The sequence below is a fragment of the Styela clava genome, chromosome 3, assembly GCF_964204865.1.
Source record: "Styela clava chromosome 3, kaStyClav1.hap1.2, whole genome shotgun sequence".
Classification (NCBI taxonomy): domain Eukaryota; kingdom Metazoa; phylum Chordata; class Ascidiacea; order Stolidobranchia; family Styelidae; genus Styela; species Styela clava.
Window position 1 is genome coordinate 18,836,310 of NC_135252.1, and position 17,243 is coordinate 18,853,552.

General features: G+C 37.3%; 2 protein-coding genes across 2 annotated transcripts; one reads left to right on the top strand and one right to left on the bottom strand.

Moving 5' to 3' along the window:
- Positions 1 to 4,745: 4,745 nt before the first annotated feature.
- LOC120342568 (uncharacterized) lies at positions 4,746 to 8,756 on the top strand. The gene has a single exon (XM_039411446.2). The coding sequence runs from the start codon at positions 5,562 to 5,564 to the stop codon at positions 6,879 to 6,881; it is 1,320 nt and encodes a 439-aa protein (XP_039267380.2). The 5' UTR covers positions 4,746 to 5,561; the 3' UTR covers positions 6,882 to 8,756.
- Positions 8,757 to 9,421: 665 nt separating this feature from the next.
- Positions 9,422 to 16,179, bottom strand: LOC120342202 (uncharacterized). The gene is made up of 8 exons (XM_039410934.2): positions 16,003 to 16,179; positions 15,599 to 15,706; positions 15,229 to 15,357; positions 13,937 to 14,132; positions 13,244 to 13,415; positions 11,830 to 12,102; positions 10,188 to 10,935; positions 9,422 to 9,621 (listed from the first exon to the last, which is right to left on the bottom strand). Exons 1-8 carry the CDS (start codon positions 16,148 to 16,150, stop codon positions 9,488 to 9,490), a joined length of 1,908 nt encoding a protein of 635 aa, XP_039266868.2. The 5' UTR covers positions 16,151 to 16,179; the 3' UTR covers positions 9,422 to 9,487.
- Positions 16,180 to 17,243: the final 1,064 nt, after the last annotated feature.

The following is a 17,243-nucleotide window of genomic DNA, read 5'->3' on the forward strand; positions in this document are numbered from 1 at the left end:
CCAAGGTGGTATCCTTAACTTGTGACGGGCCATCTTGTCATTTTTCAATGCTCTCTCAGTTAGGAGTTGTTGCCTCGCATGTAAGCATGCAATCATATTTTTACTCATCCTTCGTGCCCATCTGAGCGGATTTATGTTTTCATGGACGTTTGTCACATGCTTAAATTAGTCCGAAACACCCTTGCACCATGCAAGTTGATATTGCTGCTCAAACCCTGAGCAGCAGTGTTGCAGATGCGATCGAATACTCTGATACGGTGCTGAAATTCAAGCAGTTTAGTGGAAGCAACTGTAAAATTTATCAGAATTTTTGACCAGCTTTTTGATGTGCTAAATTCCAGAAATCCCTTCGCTAAACGATTTAAGGAGCCACTAAGACCTTCAAATAAGCATATTTGGTAACCATTCATGAATCAAGCATGTGCATACATTGCACAGTTGAAGGATTCTTCAGGAAGACCAATCTTGATGTCAAGAAGAAAAACTGGCTTTATTGGCTTTTTGTTATCTGTATCCAGTGCAAAAGGCGTGTTCAATGACTTGGTCACTTCAAAATATTTAAAATATCTTTTAATGTACAAATTTAGTCCGGATCATTTGGAACTCTTTTTCTGTGCTGTAAGAGGTGCTGGGGGATTCAATAATAATCCAACTGTGCAACAATTTACTTCTGCCTATAAACGACTGCTTATGAGAAGTGGGGTAAAAGGCACAGGAGGGAACTGTGAGCCCCAGGATGCAACAAGCATTTTGAATGTTTTGGACAGCTTCAGTCTGACTAATCATAATATGAGTTTAAGCTCAGTATATTTTATGAAGAAATATGACCTTGAACCACGGACTCCACTAACTTCTGACCATGACTATGCTGACATACCTAACACAATCAGGTTGTCAGAATACAAGCTTCAAATAATCAAATATATTGCAGGATTTGTTGCAAAGAGGCTGCGAGATACCATGTTTTGCATAAAATGCAAGGAGGCTCTCGTATCATCTACTGATCATACTTCAAGTTTAATATATTTTAAAAACCGTGGAGGATTAACAGTTCCGTCAGCAAGTGTTATAAAAGTTTGTAGAGAAACTGAAAAATGTTTTCAAAGAATATTAGCTACCTCTGGAGGTAGACTGCCCTAATCCCCTGGGCTCATCAATGCTATCGTTATTGCAGTGCAAGATGGTTTAATCGATAAGCCTATTTTTCCCGACCTTGTAAACCACTGGCGCGATACAGGGTTTGGTGATTGCCATATTAGTTTGATGGGGAAGGCCATTATTAAAGCATATTGTGGCATAAGGGCCAAACATATGGCACGAGAGTTTAATGACCAAGCTTCTGCAGTTAATGTAAGAAAAAAATTGTCAAAGTTAATTATATTTCAGCACCAGTGAGGAAAATTTTTCGTCATTTTCTCAACAGGTCATGCATTGGCAATGAATAATTTTAAAATAAAGTTATTAAACAAGGTCAATCATTGTCTATTTGTATCACATTTTTCATCCTGGCATGGCCAAAATTACGTAATGTGGGTGATAATTTGGAACGGAAACCTAAAATAAATTTTAAGTTTAAAATTTGTTTTAAGAAGTATTTCCAGTCTTTTCTGAACAAGTACTGATTCATACCTTTTATCTCGTACGTTTTCATTTGTGCGATATAAAATGAAACGCTTTTTTTGCCACTACTGTTTTCAATTTTGTCCTATTTGTGTCATTACTATTGTTTCACGATTATTAGTTACAATAAATTAACATGCTTTATTATAGGTATAATGTAAAATGTGAACCGCCAACCTTATTCATGTGGGGGAGATGTTTACTTAGTGTGTGTTATTATTTGTTTGGTTTGTTGGCTAATGACTGGATGTTAAATAAACTTCGCTATCTATCCAAGTTTTCTGATTCTTATTATATTACAGAGGTGTGGCCAAAACTGAATAGGCTATACAGAATACCGTATTTGCTCGTTTAATAGCCCGGGCGCTTATTTTTTTAAACAAACTCACTAACCGGGCCCTTATTCAAACCGGCGCTTATTCAAGCAGGGGCGCTTGTTATTTTTAAAGTAAAATTATACACAAAAATTACGGTACCGGTATCTTTGAAGACAAATATTTGACGACATTAATCCTTTTTCCATGTCAAACGCAAATTATTCACGTCTTAAGAGTAATTCCCTCATATTACGCTTCTTATTTCCTATTGCTCTTTACCACTGAAAAATCAGCTTTCACACCGGGCGGGTATTCAAGCACCGGCCCGTATTTATTTTTATGTCCTGTTCACACGGGCGGCTATTCAAACGGGCGCTTAATCAAGACCGGGCGGTTAAACGAGCATATACGGTATGTTATGAAGTTTTTTTGAACTTTGGAAATCGAATATATTCTAAATTGGAAACAACTTCATTTGGAAAATTACAATAATCAATGTCTTAGCTCCGATAACATTTTAATTAGCAAAAAATGGTATTAAGGCGCACAAAATATGAAGCCGGGCTAGGTAAACTATGGCCAAATACAAGAAAATGGGTTGGCGATTCCGGTAAGCCACTCGGAGCAATGTAGCCTACTGTGTGATTGGTTAGGCAATATTATTCATCCACGATTAATGCAAAATGAAAAATTAGCACGGTATGGCGAGCTTGGATGTATTAGCGTTTCATACATAATAAGAAACGAATCAAGCGAATATACAAAAAAAATCGACGCAAATAATTGGTATCTGTCAAATCCCATATGAAATACATTACGCGCTACGCAAAATTTGGAAGTCTAACGTCAAAACGAGAGAGGCTTCAAATGGTCCCGCGAAAACGAGAGAGAAGCACACTCTATATTTATATATCTCTGTGGCAATAATGAGGACATTTTAAATTATTTTAGACTCCGAACACTACTATTTTCGAACAGTGACACCTAACGATTTATATTTTCCATTTTCATCCAGCACTGTTAGCACTAAAGAGCTTTTGAATTTTATCCGGCGCAGTCATCGCTGGACTCCAGGACTATCAGCATTCGTCAAGTACGAAGTACCGGTACCGTGCCGGGACCGGCACGGTGAACCTGTAACACGTACCCGAATGTTACCCATACAGTAGTATTGTTTTGTCACAGAGTTTAGACTTTTTCAACTATTATACTTCAGGAGATCATGCCCCTCTGCCTCTGGAATAAATACCGGTACCGAAATATGATATCGGTACCGTGCCAGTACTGGTACCGGTAGTCCAGTACCGTAACTAGGATTGTTTTATGTTTACTCCTTTCTGTTGTCAAAAATAATTTTACCCCTTATTTCTGTATTTACTTGTCATTCTTGTTTTTTTATGTATTTTTATCTGTAAATCTGTGTGAATATTTCAAATGCTGCCTTCAAATTTTGATATTTTCATGTAGCAAGTGCACGGCACACTAGCTACAAATCGGATGACATTGTCCCATTCCAGAGAAACCCATTTTACAGATGATCAGACACCCCTCTATTGGGAGACGTCTGGACATTGTTGTCCCTCAATAACGGTAATAATACAGTATAATGAAGTTGCGCAAAATACTACAAAAAAGCGCAATCTAGTAACGGCATCATTGAATTCCTTGGGAAAAAATAATCCGATTTACTGAAGGAAAATTTTTTTTATTGTATCATTCGAGAGTTTTTAGCAAAAAACGGCAATTTTGGTCATGTTTTGGCCGCGATTAACTTAGATTATTATTTGGACAAGCATGGTGTGGTATGACGCATCTGAAGTGGTCCTATACGCCCCTCGTTTGTGAGACACATAGAGTCCTTGTTTTATAGAGCTAAATGGAGGGAAATTTTTGGAGTTTGCAGTTCTTCAATCACATGCAATTATGCCTCAATGTGTTTGCGGCCTTTGCGTTCGCTATGTACCGGACCGTACTTTGTCATTTTTTCAATTTTTATGCGTGCCTCATTTTCCTATCACATGAAACATCCGACGAGCCTGTCACTGCTGCTCGTCGAGTCTCTTTTGATTATAATTGTTATTATGTGTGTTGTTTTTGGTGAACGAGCATGCGCATTACATGCTATAAACTTTATTCTTGAGTTTTGCTCATTTTTCAGGCATTTCTATAATATGATTTTTTTTTACCCAGTGTTGTGTTTTCAAAATGCCAAAATAAATTGTATTGTAATGCCTGGATTGAATAAGTTCATGGAATTATTGACATAGGTCTGTAGGTACCAGTGCCAGATTTTTGATTTTACTATAAAATCAAGCGAAATTTTTTTGACACCATGTATAATTCTTGGGTCTAGTATAGTTTAGTACCACAAGTACTTTCATTGGGCGTAGCATAACGAATTTTGCATATTTATTCCTAACCACCACCTGACTATGCCATTCAAAAATTACGTCACTACGACGTCACCCTAACGTCATAGGGCTTGCCAAATTATAATTACGATAGCCCGAAATGGCATCTGCGCTTCCGATAACGAACTCGCTAAAGCCGGCGATCTCTCTCCCTATCGTGATCGTTGTGACAAGAAAACGAGAGAAATAGCTTGCTCGTTTTCAGGTGATCGTCTGCGCGATTTGAACGACCATCCGCATACTTTGGTGGGTCTTATTACGTCACTGTGACGTTGAGATGACAGAATTTTTCGGTGACGTAGTCAGGTAAGGGTTAGGATTGACATATGCAAAAATTGTTGAGCCAGGCTAACTAGAAGTGCATGTTGTACTAAACTATACCAGACCCTAATTCTTTTTTTTCTTTGCTAACAATGATTTTTTATAAGTTCGCTTCAAAGTCTCGATTTTATAAAAAAAAATGCTATTATGTAGCAAACTAGCCATGTTGATTCATCTGGTAACACACACACTTGACCTATGTCATAAATTTGACATATTTAATCCGGATATAAGGTTTTGCAGAATATTATACATTGCCTCTAAATTGACATGATGTAATTTATCATGCTTTCGCATTTTTCTCCTTATTTCTGTAACTAATATGCTGAATTTCTTTTTTTAAATTATCTATCATCTTCAATATAAAGCAATTCTATAAAATTCAATAAAAATTAACTAGTTGAACAAATTTTGCAAGAGTTCGCTGCCTCAAAGTTTACTTTATACCAAAAAAAAATGGGTAAAACATTATCACGCCAAATGCGCTGTACTGGGATTCAATTTTGATACCAAATCATTCACTAGGATTAGAATCTTCATATATTATTCTGAATTCTGACCATAAGTTTATAGATTTTTACTACAGTGTTTTCCCGAGAATAAGACTGGTTTTTTTTTAAATTTTTTTCCGAAAAATAACACTAGGGCTTATTTTTGGGGGATGTCTTATATTTTCATTCATCAGAAACAAAATTACAAAGTAGAGAATTGCCAGATTTTCAAATATATACAAAATATGAAAACCAATATCTATTTCCTAATAAATAACACGTTTTTATTCAAAATGTGAGTAGGTAGGTCAGATCTGATTATAGAGATCCACTTTATATATTATTATTCTACTAATTTGAATATCTTTTTATTTAACAATGCAGATTGACTATTAATAAATATGTCTAGTGTGTTTGTGCCTCAACATGTTCGTGGAAGCAAAGGTCCTGTTACACAAGAAACTATACAAAAACTTCTGGATGAAAATAGTCATTTAATTCAATGCATTGTTGATAATCAAAACAGCGGGAATAGACGAGAATGTGCACAGTATCAGCAAATTCTACATCGCAATCTAGTATGGTTGGCTACTGTCGCTGACTCTAATCAAAGCAATGCTCAAAACTTGCTAAATCAAACTTCACCCAAACAGGGTATCGGTGGAATGCCAATGCCACAATCGACCAAACTTATGAAATCTGAGGCATCAAGTTTACTATCTTCTAGTGTGCCAGCACCCGAGACTTCAGCAATAGTAACCCTGCCGAATCAAACTGTCCCAAAAGCAGCAACACCCAAACTGACTGCTGCTAATCCTTCTACGGTATCGCCAGCATATGCTTCACCTCACAGATCGTCACCACAAACGAAGACTCCATACAGCCAGCCACAGCAAGGTACTTTTCCAGCGCAATATCGCAGATCACCAAACTCTGCTGGAAGCAGAACTCCTATGAGAAGTCCAAGTGACCCAAGTCAGCCTCACACACCCGTCCCACCAGCCCAGCGACAATCACCACTAGCTACGACTTCGATGCCCCCTCAGTATCCACCACAACAACAGCCAATGCAGAGTAATATGCCAGTGCCGAACCAGGCCACAACTTCTTTTTCACACCCACCTCCTGCATCTTATCCACAGTCCCAGGCTTCATACAATCAGCAGCAGCTTGCACCTGCGTCGTACCCTCAGCCTCCACCAGCTTCATCTTACTCCCAGCAACAACAAATTCACTATCAGCAGCCTCCTCCCCCCTCATCATACAGTCAAGCACAAGTCTATCCACAGCAGCCACAAGCAGGTCCTTATAATCATCAGCCGTCAGGATATGGCCCACCACCCTCTAGTGGCTACCCGCCAAATCAGAGTGCACCTCACCCAGGGCAGTCATCTGCAAACTATCCGCAACAAGGACCCCAACCCCACCAATATCCAACTTCTACACACCAAGGAATGATGCAGCAACAAGGCCAGCCCCTTCCTTATTATGGGAGACCTGGCCCACCACAGAGCTCAGCTGGCTACCCAGGATACCCTGTGCCACCAGCCGGGCAACAAATGCCTCCACCTAGTCAGCAGTACACACAACAACAACCCCGTCAGCAGTCTCCAAACTACTCTGCTCAGTATGCAACGCCACCATCTCAGCAAAGTCCCCATTATAGTCAGCAGCCTACTGCCCCATCACAGGCACCGCAGCAGCAAATGCCTTATCAGTAATCACAACCTGATTGCCATGTTGTTTATGAGATTATACAGTTGTTTTTGTCGTAAATGAAGTATCACATGCTGCCGTAATAACTTGATCATTATATTTTTACATATCATTCGAAATAAAAAATCCGGAACGATTTACTGATTATATTGATGAGTTTTTTTTACACACAAGTTGCTTGTGAAAGGGCTTGATATTTCGTTGTGCTTCCATACTGTACATTTTGTATTTCAAATATTGTTCCATTACCAAGCGAATCATGATTTGAAAGGGCAATTACAACAATTTGCTTCGGAATATCATGAAATTCAAATAGTTCTGTATATTAAATGAATGTTATCATAACAATAATATTAGAACTGTTTTTGCTTGCAATAATCTACGTTCTTTTCTTGAATTCTGTGAATTCATCTGTTTTTTAAATTGGACTGTTTTAGATATCGGTGTTTGTCTTTCATAACGTCACGGACTCACTGCCCTAATTTAAGAAAACTTGAAAACGCTATTTATTTTTAAAGTAATCAAGTCATGGAAATATTATATAGGGTGTCCAAAAAGTTTCGCCCGATTTTAAAGTCTTTATAATCAAAAGTTTTTTTTTTATTTTAAAAAAAATTTATAGTAAACCTGTTTCTAATTGGATGTTATAGATATTGAATGTTGTAGTCCCCATTTATCATACAACAAAATTTATTCAAATTTGCAATTGGTAATGCTATGAAACGGGCGGAACTTTTTGGACACCCTGTATAGACATACCGTACTTCTTGATTATAACAGATATCAGTTTGGATGCCTTGAGCCTTTGCATTTATACTTTTGTTGCAATTTCGTTTTGTATGTGAATAGTTTTTTTTTTCTTTATAAACTTATTGCTATAGCTCAACCAACAAATGAACTTCATTAAATTTCATGCGAATCAATATGATGCTTCCAATGAGTGAAACGATTTTAGAAAATTTTAAGGCGCTCCCATAGTATGTGAACCAAGACGCAGACACCAGAACATGGTATGTGTACCAGGTTGGGGTTAGGCCATAATTTTATTTCAATTTTCCTTATTTTAGTTCGATTACGAGTTTGGGGACTACTAGCCAAGTGACTCGCATAGTATTTGTATCTAAAATCATGACCTAATTCTAACCTGGTCCACATACTACGTTCTGATGTCCACCATCTTGGTTCACATACTCGGAAGTACCAATTTTGAGTTAAAATAAAAATGTCATCAAATCGAGGGCTTCAACCAAAAAGCGCGAAACTTGCCAAAACTGTCTTAAATGAGAAAAATAAACTCCTGAAACTTTTTTTAAATACTTTGGCGAATATTATTTTTCAAATTAAAGTTTTTCAAAATTTCCTGTCACTCAAGCTTGAGCGACTGGAGTTATATTTTTCTTTGATGGTTAGTGAATATAATTCAAAATCACAACCAAAATTAAAATAATTATTCTTGGGTAAACTTTCGCATCAAATGTTATCTTAATGGGTTCAGTTTATATTTAGTTTTGAAATATTCTAGATTGAAATGAGATGGCCTGTTATTACATTAATAACTTTGGATAGATACACCTCATTGTAGGTGGAAATTTGGGTGAACCTTTATACTCAAATATTTCGAATTTTGGAGTGACTTTTCGTAACCATGTCCATTAGAGAAGGATGAAAACCACCCGATTTATTCTGTAGTAAACCAGAACCTTATCTCAATATGATATTGAAATAAAAATCGACCTGTCATCGGTTGAGAAGTTCTTTAGCTCAAACTCTCTTCTGATCAGAAAATGTGTTATTAGCGTAAATTTGTAGTTTGTCATTTTGTACCGTAGTTCACTGCACTGCCATTTTTTAAATTTAAATAAACATAATTTTGAAAATAAGCATTTCATTAACCTATGTGATAACTGGTAAGAGTAGGCATCTCACTCACTTTATATGGCCAGTGACTTTTGTCATGAATGGGACACGTCACTCGATATGATGTAGGTCAATGTTTTCCAATCGCTCTTGGCGTAATCCTTTATATACTCAAAAACTCATTCTTCCTCACTAAGCATAAAAACTCTGTTATTCAATTTTTGAATAGATGATAGGCGCCACTTGCACTGACTTTTGTACAGCTTGAATTATTTAGTATAAATATTATTACGATACAAAAATAACTTTGTGATAAAGCAAAATTAAAATGTTTCCATTTTCCGCTGTAGCTCTTAGCTTATGCGGTATAACCCAGATATTAGAAATTTCACCCCTCTTGGAAACATGGCAATTATCACATGCCAGTTTGGAACGCAAAAAAAAGAGCAAAAAGTTTTGATATAATTTAATTGAGGTGCATTTTTAAACTTTGCCACGGGCGCCTTTACGTAGATACCTCCGGTCTGGTTATGCCTAAATTCATGTGAGAAATTAACAATACTTCTCGAATCCTTTGCCCAAACTTCGCAGCCAACGTTATCGCGGTACAAAACCGGCAACGTGTCTCACCATACCTTATAGGTTTCCTGAACTAATTTGCCTATTGGGAACAAGTCTCCATACAAAATTATATTACAGTAACACTTCTGTATTATGAAATAATGCAAATTGAACAAATTAATGAACTACACAACTATTTTCCAGATCTTTTTCTTTTGTTCGCCGTCCATGCAGCCAATATTCCAATAGACAGAAGAAGAAACAAAGCAAGGGCCGTCACAGACGCCCAAATAAAACCTTTATTCCCATCGGCAGCTGTGAATTTCGCTAAAAATACGTATTGACAGCATCAGAAAATAGTACGACAACATACATATTTTAGGTATTGGGCCGGTATGATAATTCCTGTAATATGTTGGCAGTAACGAAATTGATATGTAGCTAGAGATAATAAGTCTGGCCGGACCTCCTGAAGTATGCGCACCAAGATGGCGCACAACCTGAACTCATGTTGTGTACCAGGTTAGGGTTCAGGTTATGCGACATCCTGGTGCGCATACTTCAGGAGCACCGTCTGGCCCCGTTACAGAAATAAGTTGTTGCATGATTAACGAGACGAATAGAATAGTCATCCTTATACAAAAGCACCTGCGCCAAGGCATAGAGCGAGATTAGGGTAAAACAATTAGTAAGAAGACAATTGATTATGAACTTGTTATAATGCATGTGGCTTTTTTATTCAGAATGTTCTAACTTTAAATTCGCATTCTTATTAACTCAATTCAAAGAGATGAAAGCTGACACCGCGCGTCCCGCGTCTCAAGTATATGAGGTTTCAAAGAACAGATAATGAGAATATTATTTCAGTAAAAAAAGCTAATTTTATAACGTACCTAGAGATGGTTTTATATTTCCACGGCCTGCAACCTTTCTGGCCGGGCTTGGTACTGTCATAGCATCAACTTCATCCGCTTTTGTCACGTCTTGCAAATCATGTTTCTCCGTTTCAGGAACATATTGTGGGATGTCCTTCGCATCCGTGCCGTCGACTTCAACAAATACGCCTTTCACAACAACTTGGCTCTTTTTTCGATTTTTCCTATTTCTTCTAGACTTTCCTCTCTCAGCCTTGCTTCTGTGTCTTTTAGCCGATGGCAACGCAGGAAGGTCTATTCCTTCTTCAAGTTCACCAGAATGATCTGCGTCAGTCAGAGTTGATGTTGGCATGTTGATAACGTTTACACGAGTATTCGCTGCTGAATTGGGTCTCTGTAAGCTTTTATCTATGATATCAGCACTTGTACGACCACGTATGCGATCTCGGAGATCAAACTTCGGACTCGGTTCGCCACCTTCAGGGCCACTCATTGAAATGTCATGTATATTCTTTCGCTGGTCTTTTTCTTGTTGTATATCGGCAGTTGATCTACCTCCGGGTACAAAATCTTCATTGATGTCGAAATACTCGTCAGAGTTAGTCGTTGTTTCTTCATAACTGATAGATGTTGTCTCCAAATCTTCGCCGATGTAATTTACTTCTCCGGTCGCTGCATCCCTCGGTAATAGATGGAAAGGCCCGTATGAAAATTCAGAAGCCTTTGTCCCGTTGTCGCATCGCCAGCCAGTTATATCAGGACATCTCTGAATAAAGTGAAAAAAGAATGAGTTGAAAGTGTAATAGAGTGAGGAATATTTATTTTTGTTTCAACCAGAAAAAAGGAGCATTGCAACGATGAAAATATATACAACAACATACGCAAAGTTTTTCGGTATATACGGGGGAGTGATACGGTCATCAGAGTCAACTCCCCATATTCACTATTTTAATTATATTTAATTAAAGACTTAGTAGGTTAGTTAACAGGGCTACTTAACTATTTTTATATTTTTACCGAAGATCCGCGTAAAAAACTTATTTGGGTTCGGCCTTTCCAGACATTATATTTCGGCATCCTTAAACGCGCACTTCCTCGACCGGCTAATGATTATTAGATAATCAAAATTGCTTATTATGGTGTTATAGTTATTTTCATATATATTCAAAACTATAAAAGTCGTTTTATAAGCTTAGGGCTAATGATCTATAATAAAAAAAAACGGTGCGGTCCGAATTAAGTACTCGAAAGGTCCGACCGCGGTCCGTCAGTTGAGTAGCCCTGGGTTAGTATATGATGTGAAATGGTTGGAAACGGTGCGAGTGCTCTAGAAATCCTGAATATATTTCTCTGTTAATGCTGGTAGGATTCAGGGAGTTAGCACTGGTTCCCGCGAACTTTTTCTTGAAATTTATCAATGTAATGCATTTTACGTATAGTATAATCATACATGCATTTTTTAAAACGAGCAAACCCGTTTTTAGTGAGTTCGATAAAAAAGAGAACCCGTTCCTAAAATTTTTAGTCCCACCTCTGTCTGTCAGTAATGAGCGTGACAAAAGCGTTGTTTGAATATACCTAAGGGTTGGGAATAAAGAAAAAGCGTAAGCAAATCAATGATGAATAATGAAAGATTTAATAGGCACCAGCAGTTGCTTACCGTTGATTCCCCACTGCATCTCGTCACAGAGCCACGTATGAAATATACTGGACAGTTCTTGACAGGTGGAGTATAAACGCTCAAGCAAATTGTGTTACTTTGTCCATTATAGTCGACGTATGTCCGCAAAGTGCGATCTTGATCGACTTGATTTGAATACTGGATATTTTGCGTTTGGCAACCTCGATGTACAGAGTGATAACGTATATTATCAGGTTGTGGCCTGCTACCGCATGAAGTGTGAAGTTCTTCTATCGCTACAGGCAAAGTTTCCTGCAAACAGAGTTGGGATCTTTTGTACAAAGCCCCCGTCACTAATGCAAAAAATGTGAGATTTGACAAAAACAACTCCGCCACGTTTTCAAATAGAAAAATAGTAATTATTCTGTTATTGTTAGGAATGGACTATAAAAATTGCATTTTCAGCACAATCAGCATTTCTAACCCTAACTGGATAATAACTACTTGACGTTTTTCGAGCGCAGGCGAGGTCTTTGTATAACAGATCCCAGAATATTTTAAATATATAAGAGAATTTGCTCAAATCGAGGTCAGCACACTCGAAAATAGAAGTAAGTCATCACTAAAGTGCCGCCTCACCAAAGTAAGACTGTAATAAATTATACGTCTTATACTGTAGAATTGTGCGTTAGCAAATCCCGATTGGGGCGACACTCAAATCTGTCCACGTCAATGCGTTCAGCAAAACGGCTACAAAATATCCCCTCCGCACAAGATGTTTGAATAATCGTCAAAATTATGTTGATAGAGCTCATCAGCAATGAAAAATAATTCGGGCGAGGCGAATATAACCATGAGTGCATTGTAGACGGAATGACATACATTTCAAAAATTCTCATCTCGGTTCTTTCCAGTTCATTTAACTTTTTAAGTCTCTCACATTGAATAGTATTTTTCAATTATGTTTGTTGACTATCATATCTGGTACAGTATTACGTGGAATCAAATTTTTGCACCCCGACACACTAGCAGCAATACAATGTCGTGCTTCAGACAATAACACAAGTCTTTATTTTTTTTACGAAATCGGGTATTGGCAAAAAGGGTGCCAACCACTATCAATATATTTACCCCTTTTCCTATTTTGGATCTTTATTTCTCCCTAACTTATCATACGTTAAATCTCTATTTTCGATATTCGTTCATTTTTTAACTTTAGCTAGTGCTACATTCAAATTCCACTTTAGTTTTCGCGCAGTTAAAATATTTTATGATGTGCCCATATATATGTATCACAGTAATATCAAATAACCAAACGATGTTAAAGAAACTGCACTAAATACAAAGTTGGTAAACGCTGTATTGGCAATAGCAGAATACTGACGAGTCGCATAAAGATCTTGTCCAGAGAACGATATATCACCTTATCTAGTTTTACATTTTATACCCATACCTCGTCGCTTTGTATGGCTATTTCCAGATGCATGACGTCATTTGCAAAATAAATTGCGTGGTCCGTGAAGGATTCTTCTGCCGGACATAGTTTGCGTGGGCAATAGTACGGTGTTCTACATAAGCTCACTAAAGTTTGAGATCCATCCCTTGCCGTTAGGTTCTCTGTCGCGCTGAAAATAGCATAATAAATTTAAAATAAATTATGTAGGTTAGCCCGAGAAACATTCGAAAATAAGGTCAACGAGTAGCTTGTATAACTATCAAAACGTTGCAAAAGGTGAAACAAAGACGTCGAGTTTGATTGTGAGCGAATCTGTCTGTCAATTCTTTTCTGCTAACCAACTTAGGATAACGAACTAGATATCAGCCTCATACCATCACTAATAAAAAATACTTCCTTACAGTCCCACGAACTTAAAGCGATCAATGAAGTTCACTTAGGAAGAAGGTATGAGACACCTTGAAATTACTGCCAAAAACCATGCAAATGCAAGCCTGTTTCAATAAAAGGCGTTGCGAAAAGCTTCGAGTGCACACCGAGTACAAAATTCCTTATGCGTTCTAATTCCTAAAGTTTATTCCATACATTTTCGGGTTTGATGGGCGTTTTAAATTGACTGCTCTACATAAATGTGTGCGAATGCTCTCTTTAGTGAAGCAGGTTACAATTTTAATAACAAAACAATCTTACATATTACGTGGTGGAGATAACGCTGCGTGATTACTTCCATATCTGCAGCTGAAATCGGCATATTTCATGAAATATCCCGATCTTTCTATAATCCATATTGAACTTGAGTATACAACCCCTTCATTTGAAATTGCAGGTTTCATTCCACATACTTGAAAGGGAAAGTATATGGTGGTCTTCCGCAGTTCTCGTGATACTGAAAAACGATGAAAATGGATGGGTTAGGATTTTATATTTATTCCGGGGAGAGGCAAGTCGATAAGACGACTTAATTATACGGCGTGTCACGGCCACCAGTCCGGTTTTCAGTCCATGTCAGGTATGGAAGAGATTTGCTTCCGATGAATGGACTTGATAAGTCTTTTCTGGAGGGCTGTGCCACTATATGTTTGTAATTTTCCTGGCAACAGGCCACTAAAAGGTCACGGACCATCAGATCATGACAGGGTGAATGTAGCACAATCATACTAACATATAGCTAATATAACGCACTCGGGAATGGTGGTTGGGAATGAAATTTTGCGTCCAGGCTTGTACTAGAAATAATCTACCAATTCCATTCAGGCTCAACAAGATAACACTACTTCGAATTGGTCCAAGTAAGCTCATAAGTAAGTAATGGTAAGTAAGTCATAAGTATCATAAAATCAACCAATTGCCATGCTACGCAGCAATTAATTATATGCAACGCTTTGCATTAAAATATCATAAACGATTATTAATAATACTGTCTAATAATTGTTGTTAAATTCAAAACTTTTTGCTTTCATTTTCGAACCACACCTTAGATTACAACCAAACTAGTTTTATCAGTAAATCCCGAGCCCGTCAGGCCAATTGTGATCAAAATATTGAATCAGAATTGACACAAATCACATACAGTTTTGATATAAAATTAATAGGTTCTTCATAACGGTATTTAGAAACCATGACTACTTTGTTTCCTTAGATACGTGAATATCAGACGGTGTTTCGTATTTATTTGTAAAATTATTAATTAAATTCAATGCGCCTGCGAAAATTTAGTATTGCGGGCGTGGGAAATTGTGGGCCTGGTGCCGTTCATTAACATCAGTATTACAAAATCTAATGTTTTGGGTATTTTATATTTGCTTTCTATATTAGTTGAAAACACCCAAACTTAGCACGATGATGATGAACTTTTATGTTCCTTTTGGTAAATTCAACAATTAGTTTACACTACTGTTGTCAGTATGTACGTCTGTTGTCAAAGTTATTCAGAAAATGTGATAATATATTTGTTTGTTCAAAATAGCAGATTAATAACTCACCAAAGCAATAATTAGTGTCTAAATTCCCGCTTAAGCTGATGTAGAAATCGCTTGCATTTAATATTGCATCATTATATTGTGAAACCGAAATCGTTATCTTGCGGTGATCACATTCCACATTCACTCTCCCTGATAAGAAATGAAATTGCTTGACTTAAATTTCTCTAAATGAAAATGAACCACTTTGTCGCGTTTTATATTTCCGTATTGTGTTGGCGACACAAACCTGTCATAGCTCTGTTCTTGTGATGAATAACTTTTGTAAACACGGCCGATTTTAACCCAAATTGTACAATTCTGCCACTCCCACTTAGTTTAGTGTTCGACTAAAAAAACTATTTCAAAAACCTATGAAAACTATAAGCAATACCTTCAGTATTCCCACTTTTCACGGCCGGCAGAAGTAGACAGATTGTAGCAAGCACTACAATTAAAATGTTTCTTGACATTTCCGCACCATTACGTATCCAGCTAAAATCTAGTTAAATATTGAAAAGAATAGGTTAACACGAAATGTCGAGTATGGCCTATTTTAGTAAATAAAATTTGGATTATTCTACTACCAGAAATAATAACGCAAGACTGACCAGTACTATTTATGTTGGTATTTTAGTAGATTATATACTCCTATCATGTACTTGGACTATTTATAAACATAATATATGATATCGAGTCAAGGAGACGCGAACAAACGATAGTTATGGAGCATCTACATATTTGTTTACATAAGTTTAAGTCCATAAATATTTACGCAGTTAAATCAATTTATCAAACCTATTATATCGTTGTTTTTATCAAATCTATTATGTTGTTTTGCTACTGACGTTGAACTGAACTGGAGTCCCCGAGTGAGGAATAACGACTCACACAACGCAGACCTGCTTACGATTATATTGCCGATTGAGATCAACCACGACTTCATAGCGCCAGTAGCAATCTCGCTGTTACGATAACCTTCCTATACAACAGTGACAAGCTTGTGCCAGGTCCAAAGAGGTTCCTACGCTCTGCTTCCATTTTTACTCGTCTGCAGAAAGCAATCATTACATAAACACCGTTAGATTACTATGGTGCAAATAAAAACAAATCCCAATTGGAACAGTGAAAGAGTTTTATCAGAATAAACGAATTTGGTTCCAATGTTTAATTGTATTTCACACAGCCATAATTGCAAAAAAGAATAGAGTGGGATTTATCTAGTCATACCACGGAGAGGAAACCCGCTATAAGACGACATAGTGATATGATGAACCACGGCCTCTCGTCCGGTTACCAGTCCATGTCAGGTATGGAATCAGTTAGCCCAGTGGTTCTAAAACTTATTTGTATTGCGACGACCTTCCGTAAAACATGCTCAAGTTGCGACTCCCCGTGAAAAACGACTTATACAATTTAATGAAAGACCTCTTTGGCAATGACAAAAAGTATCGAAAGTCGTTGAAATCGCATTTAATTTATAGTTTGAGTGTACTTCCTTCTTTTATATAAATGCTATTGAATCTTGGGGTGAATTGTGAAAGATTCGCACGCATTTTTCTTTCAACATTTTACACTAGATCGATATTTCGTCTTAATTGCGGCCGTAGTAAATAAAAGCCGCTGGCTGCTTCACCTAAATACGAAGTCGCAAAGAGGATAAGAGTGCGATGAAGGATAATCTTCAAGGAAATCCAAAAACTACTTGCGAATCTTCTTTTTAGAAGTTCTTGTTCAGTATAATTATTTCGCTTGTACACTTCTGCAGTACAATTTAATATTTAGCATTTTTCGACGCACCTCAAAACAGGTACAATTCCGCAAAAAAAGAAAAATTCCACGACGCCCTAGCAAAATGGAAACGACGCCCACTTTGAGAACCACGGAGTTAGCCTGTTATTTGTTTTCTGATGTATGACCATGTGGTGAAGAAAGCCGCCCCTCCGTCATCTACCAGCGGTTACATTGAACCACCCTGAGTCCAGCAATCCTCACGCAAATAATTATCATAGGAGATGGGTGTAAGAATACATATATGA

Bases quoted from the DNA above. Each gene is read 5' to 3' on its own strand.
- LOC120342568 (XM_039411446.2), top strand. From the start codon at position 5,562: ATGTCTAGTGTGTTTGTGCCTCAACATGTTCGTGGAAGCAAAGGTCCT.
- LOC120342202 (XM_039410934.2), bottom strand. From the start codon at position 16,150: ATGAAGTCGTGGTTGATCTCAATCGGCAATATAATCGTAAGCAGGTCT. The intron at 15,707-16,002 runs GTTTGATAAATT...ATATTTAACTAG, and splicing joins TAAAAACAACGATATAATAG to ATTTTAGCTGGATACGTAAT. The intron at 15,358-15,598 runs GTATTGCTTATA...ATTTCTTATCAG, and splicing joins GAAAAGTGGGAATACTGAAG to GGAGAGTGAATGTGGAATGT.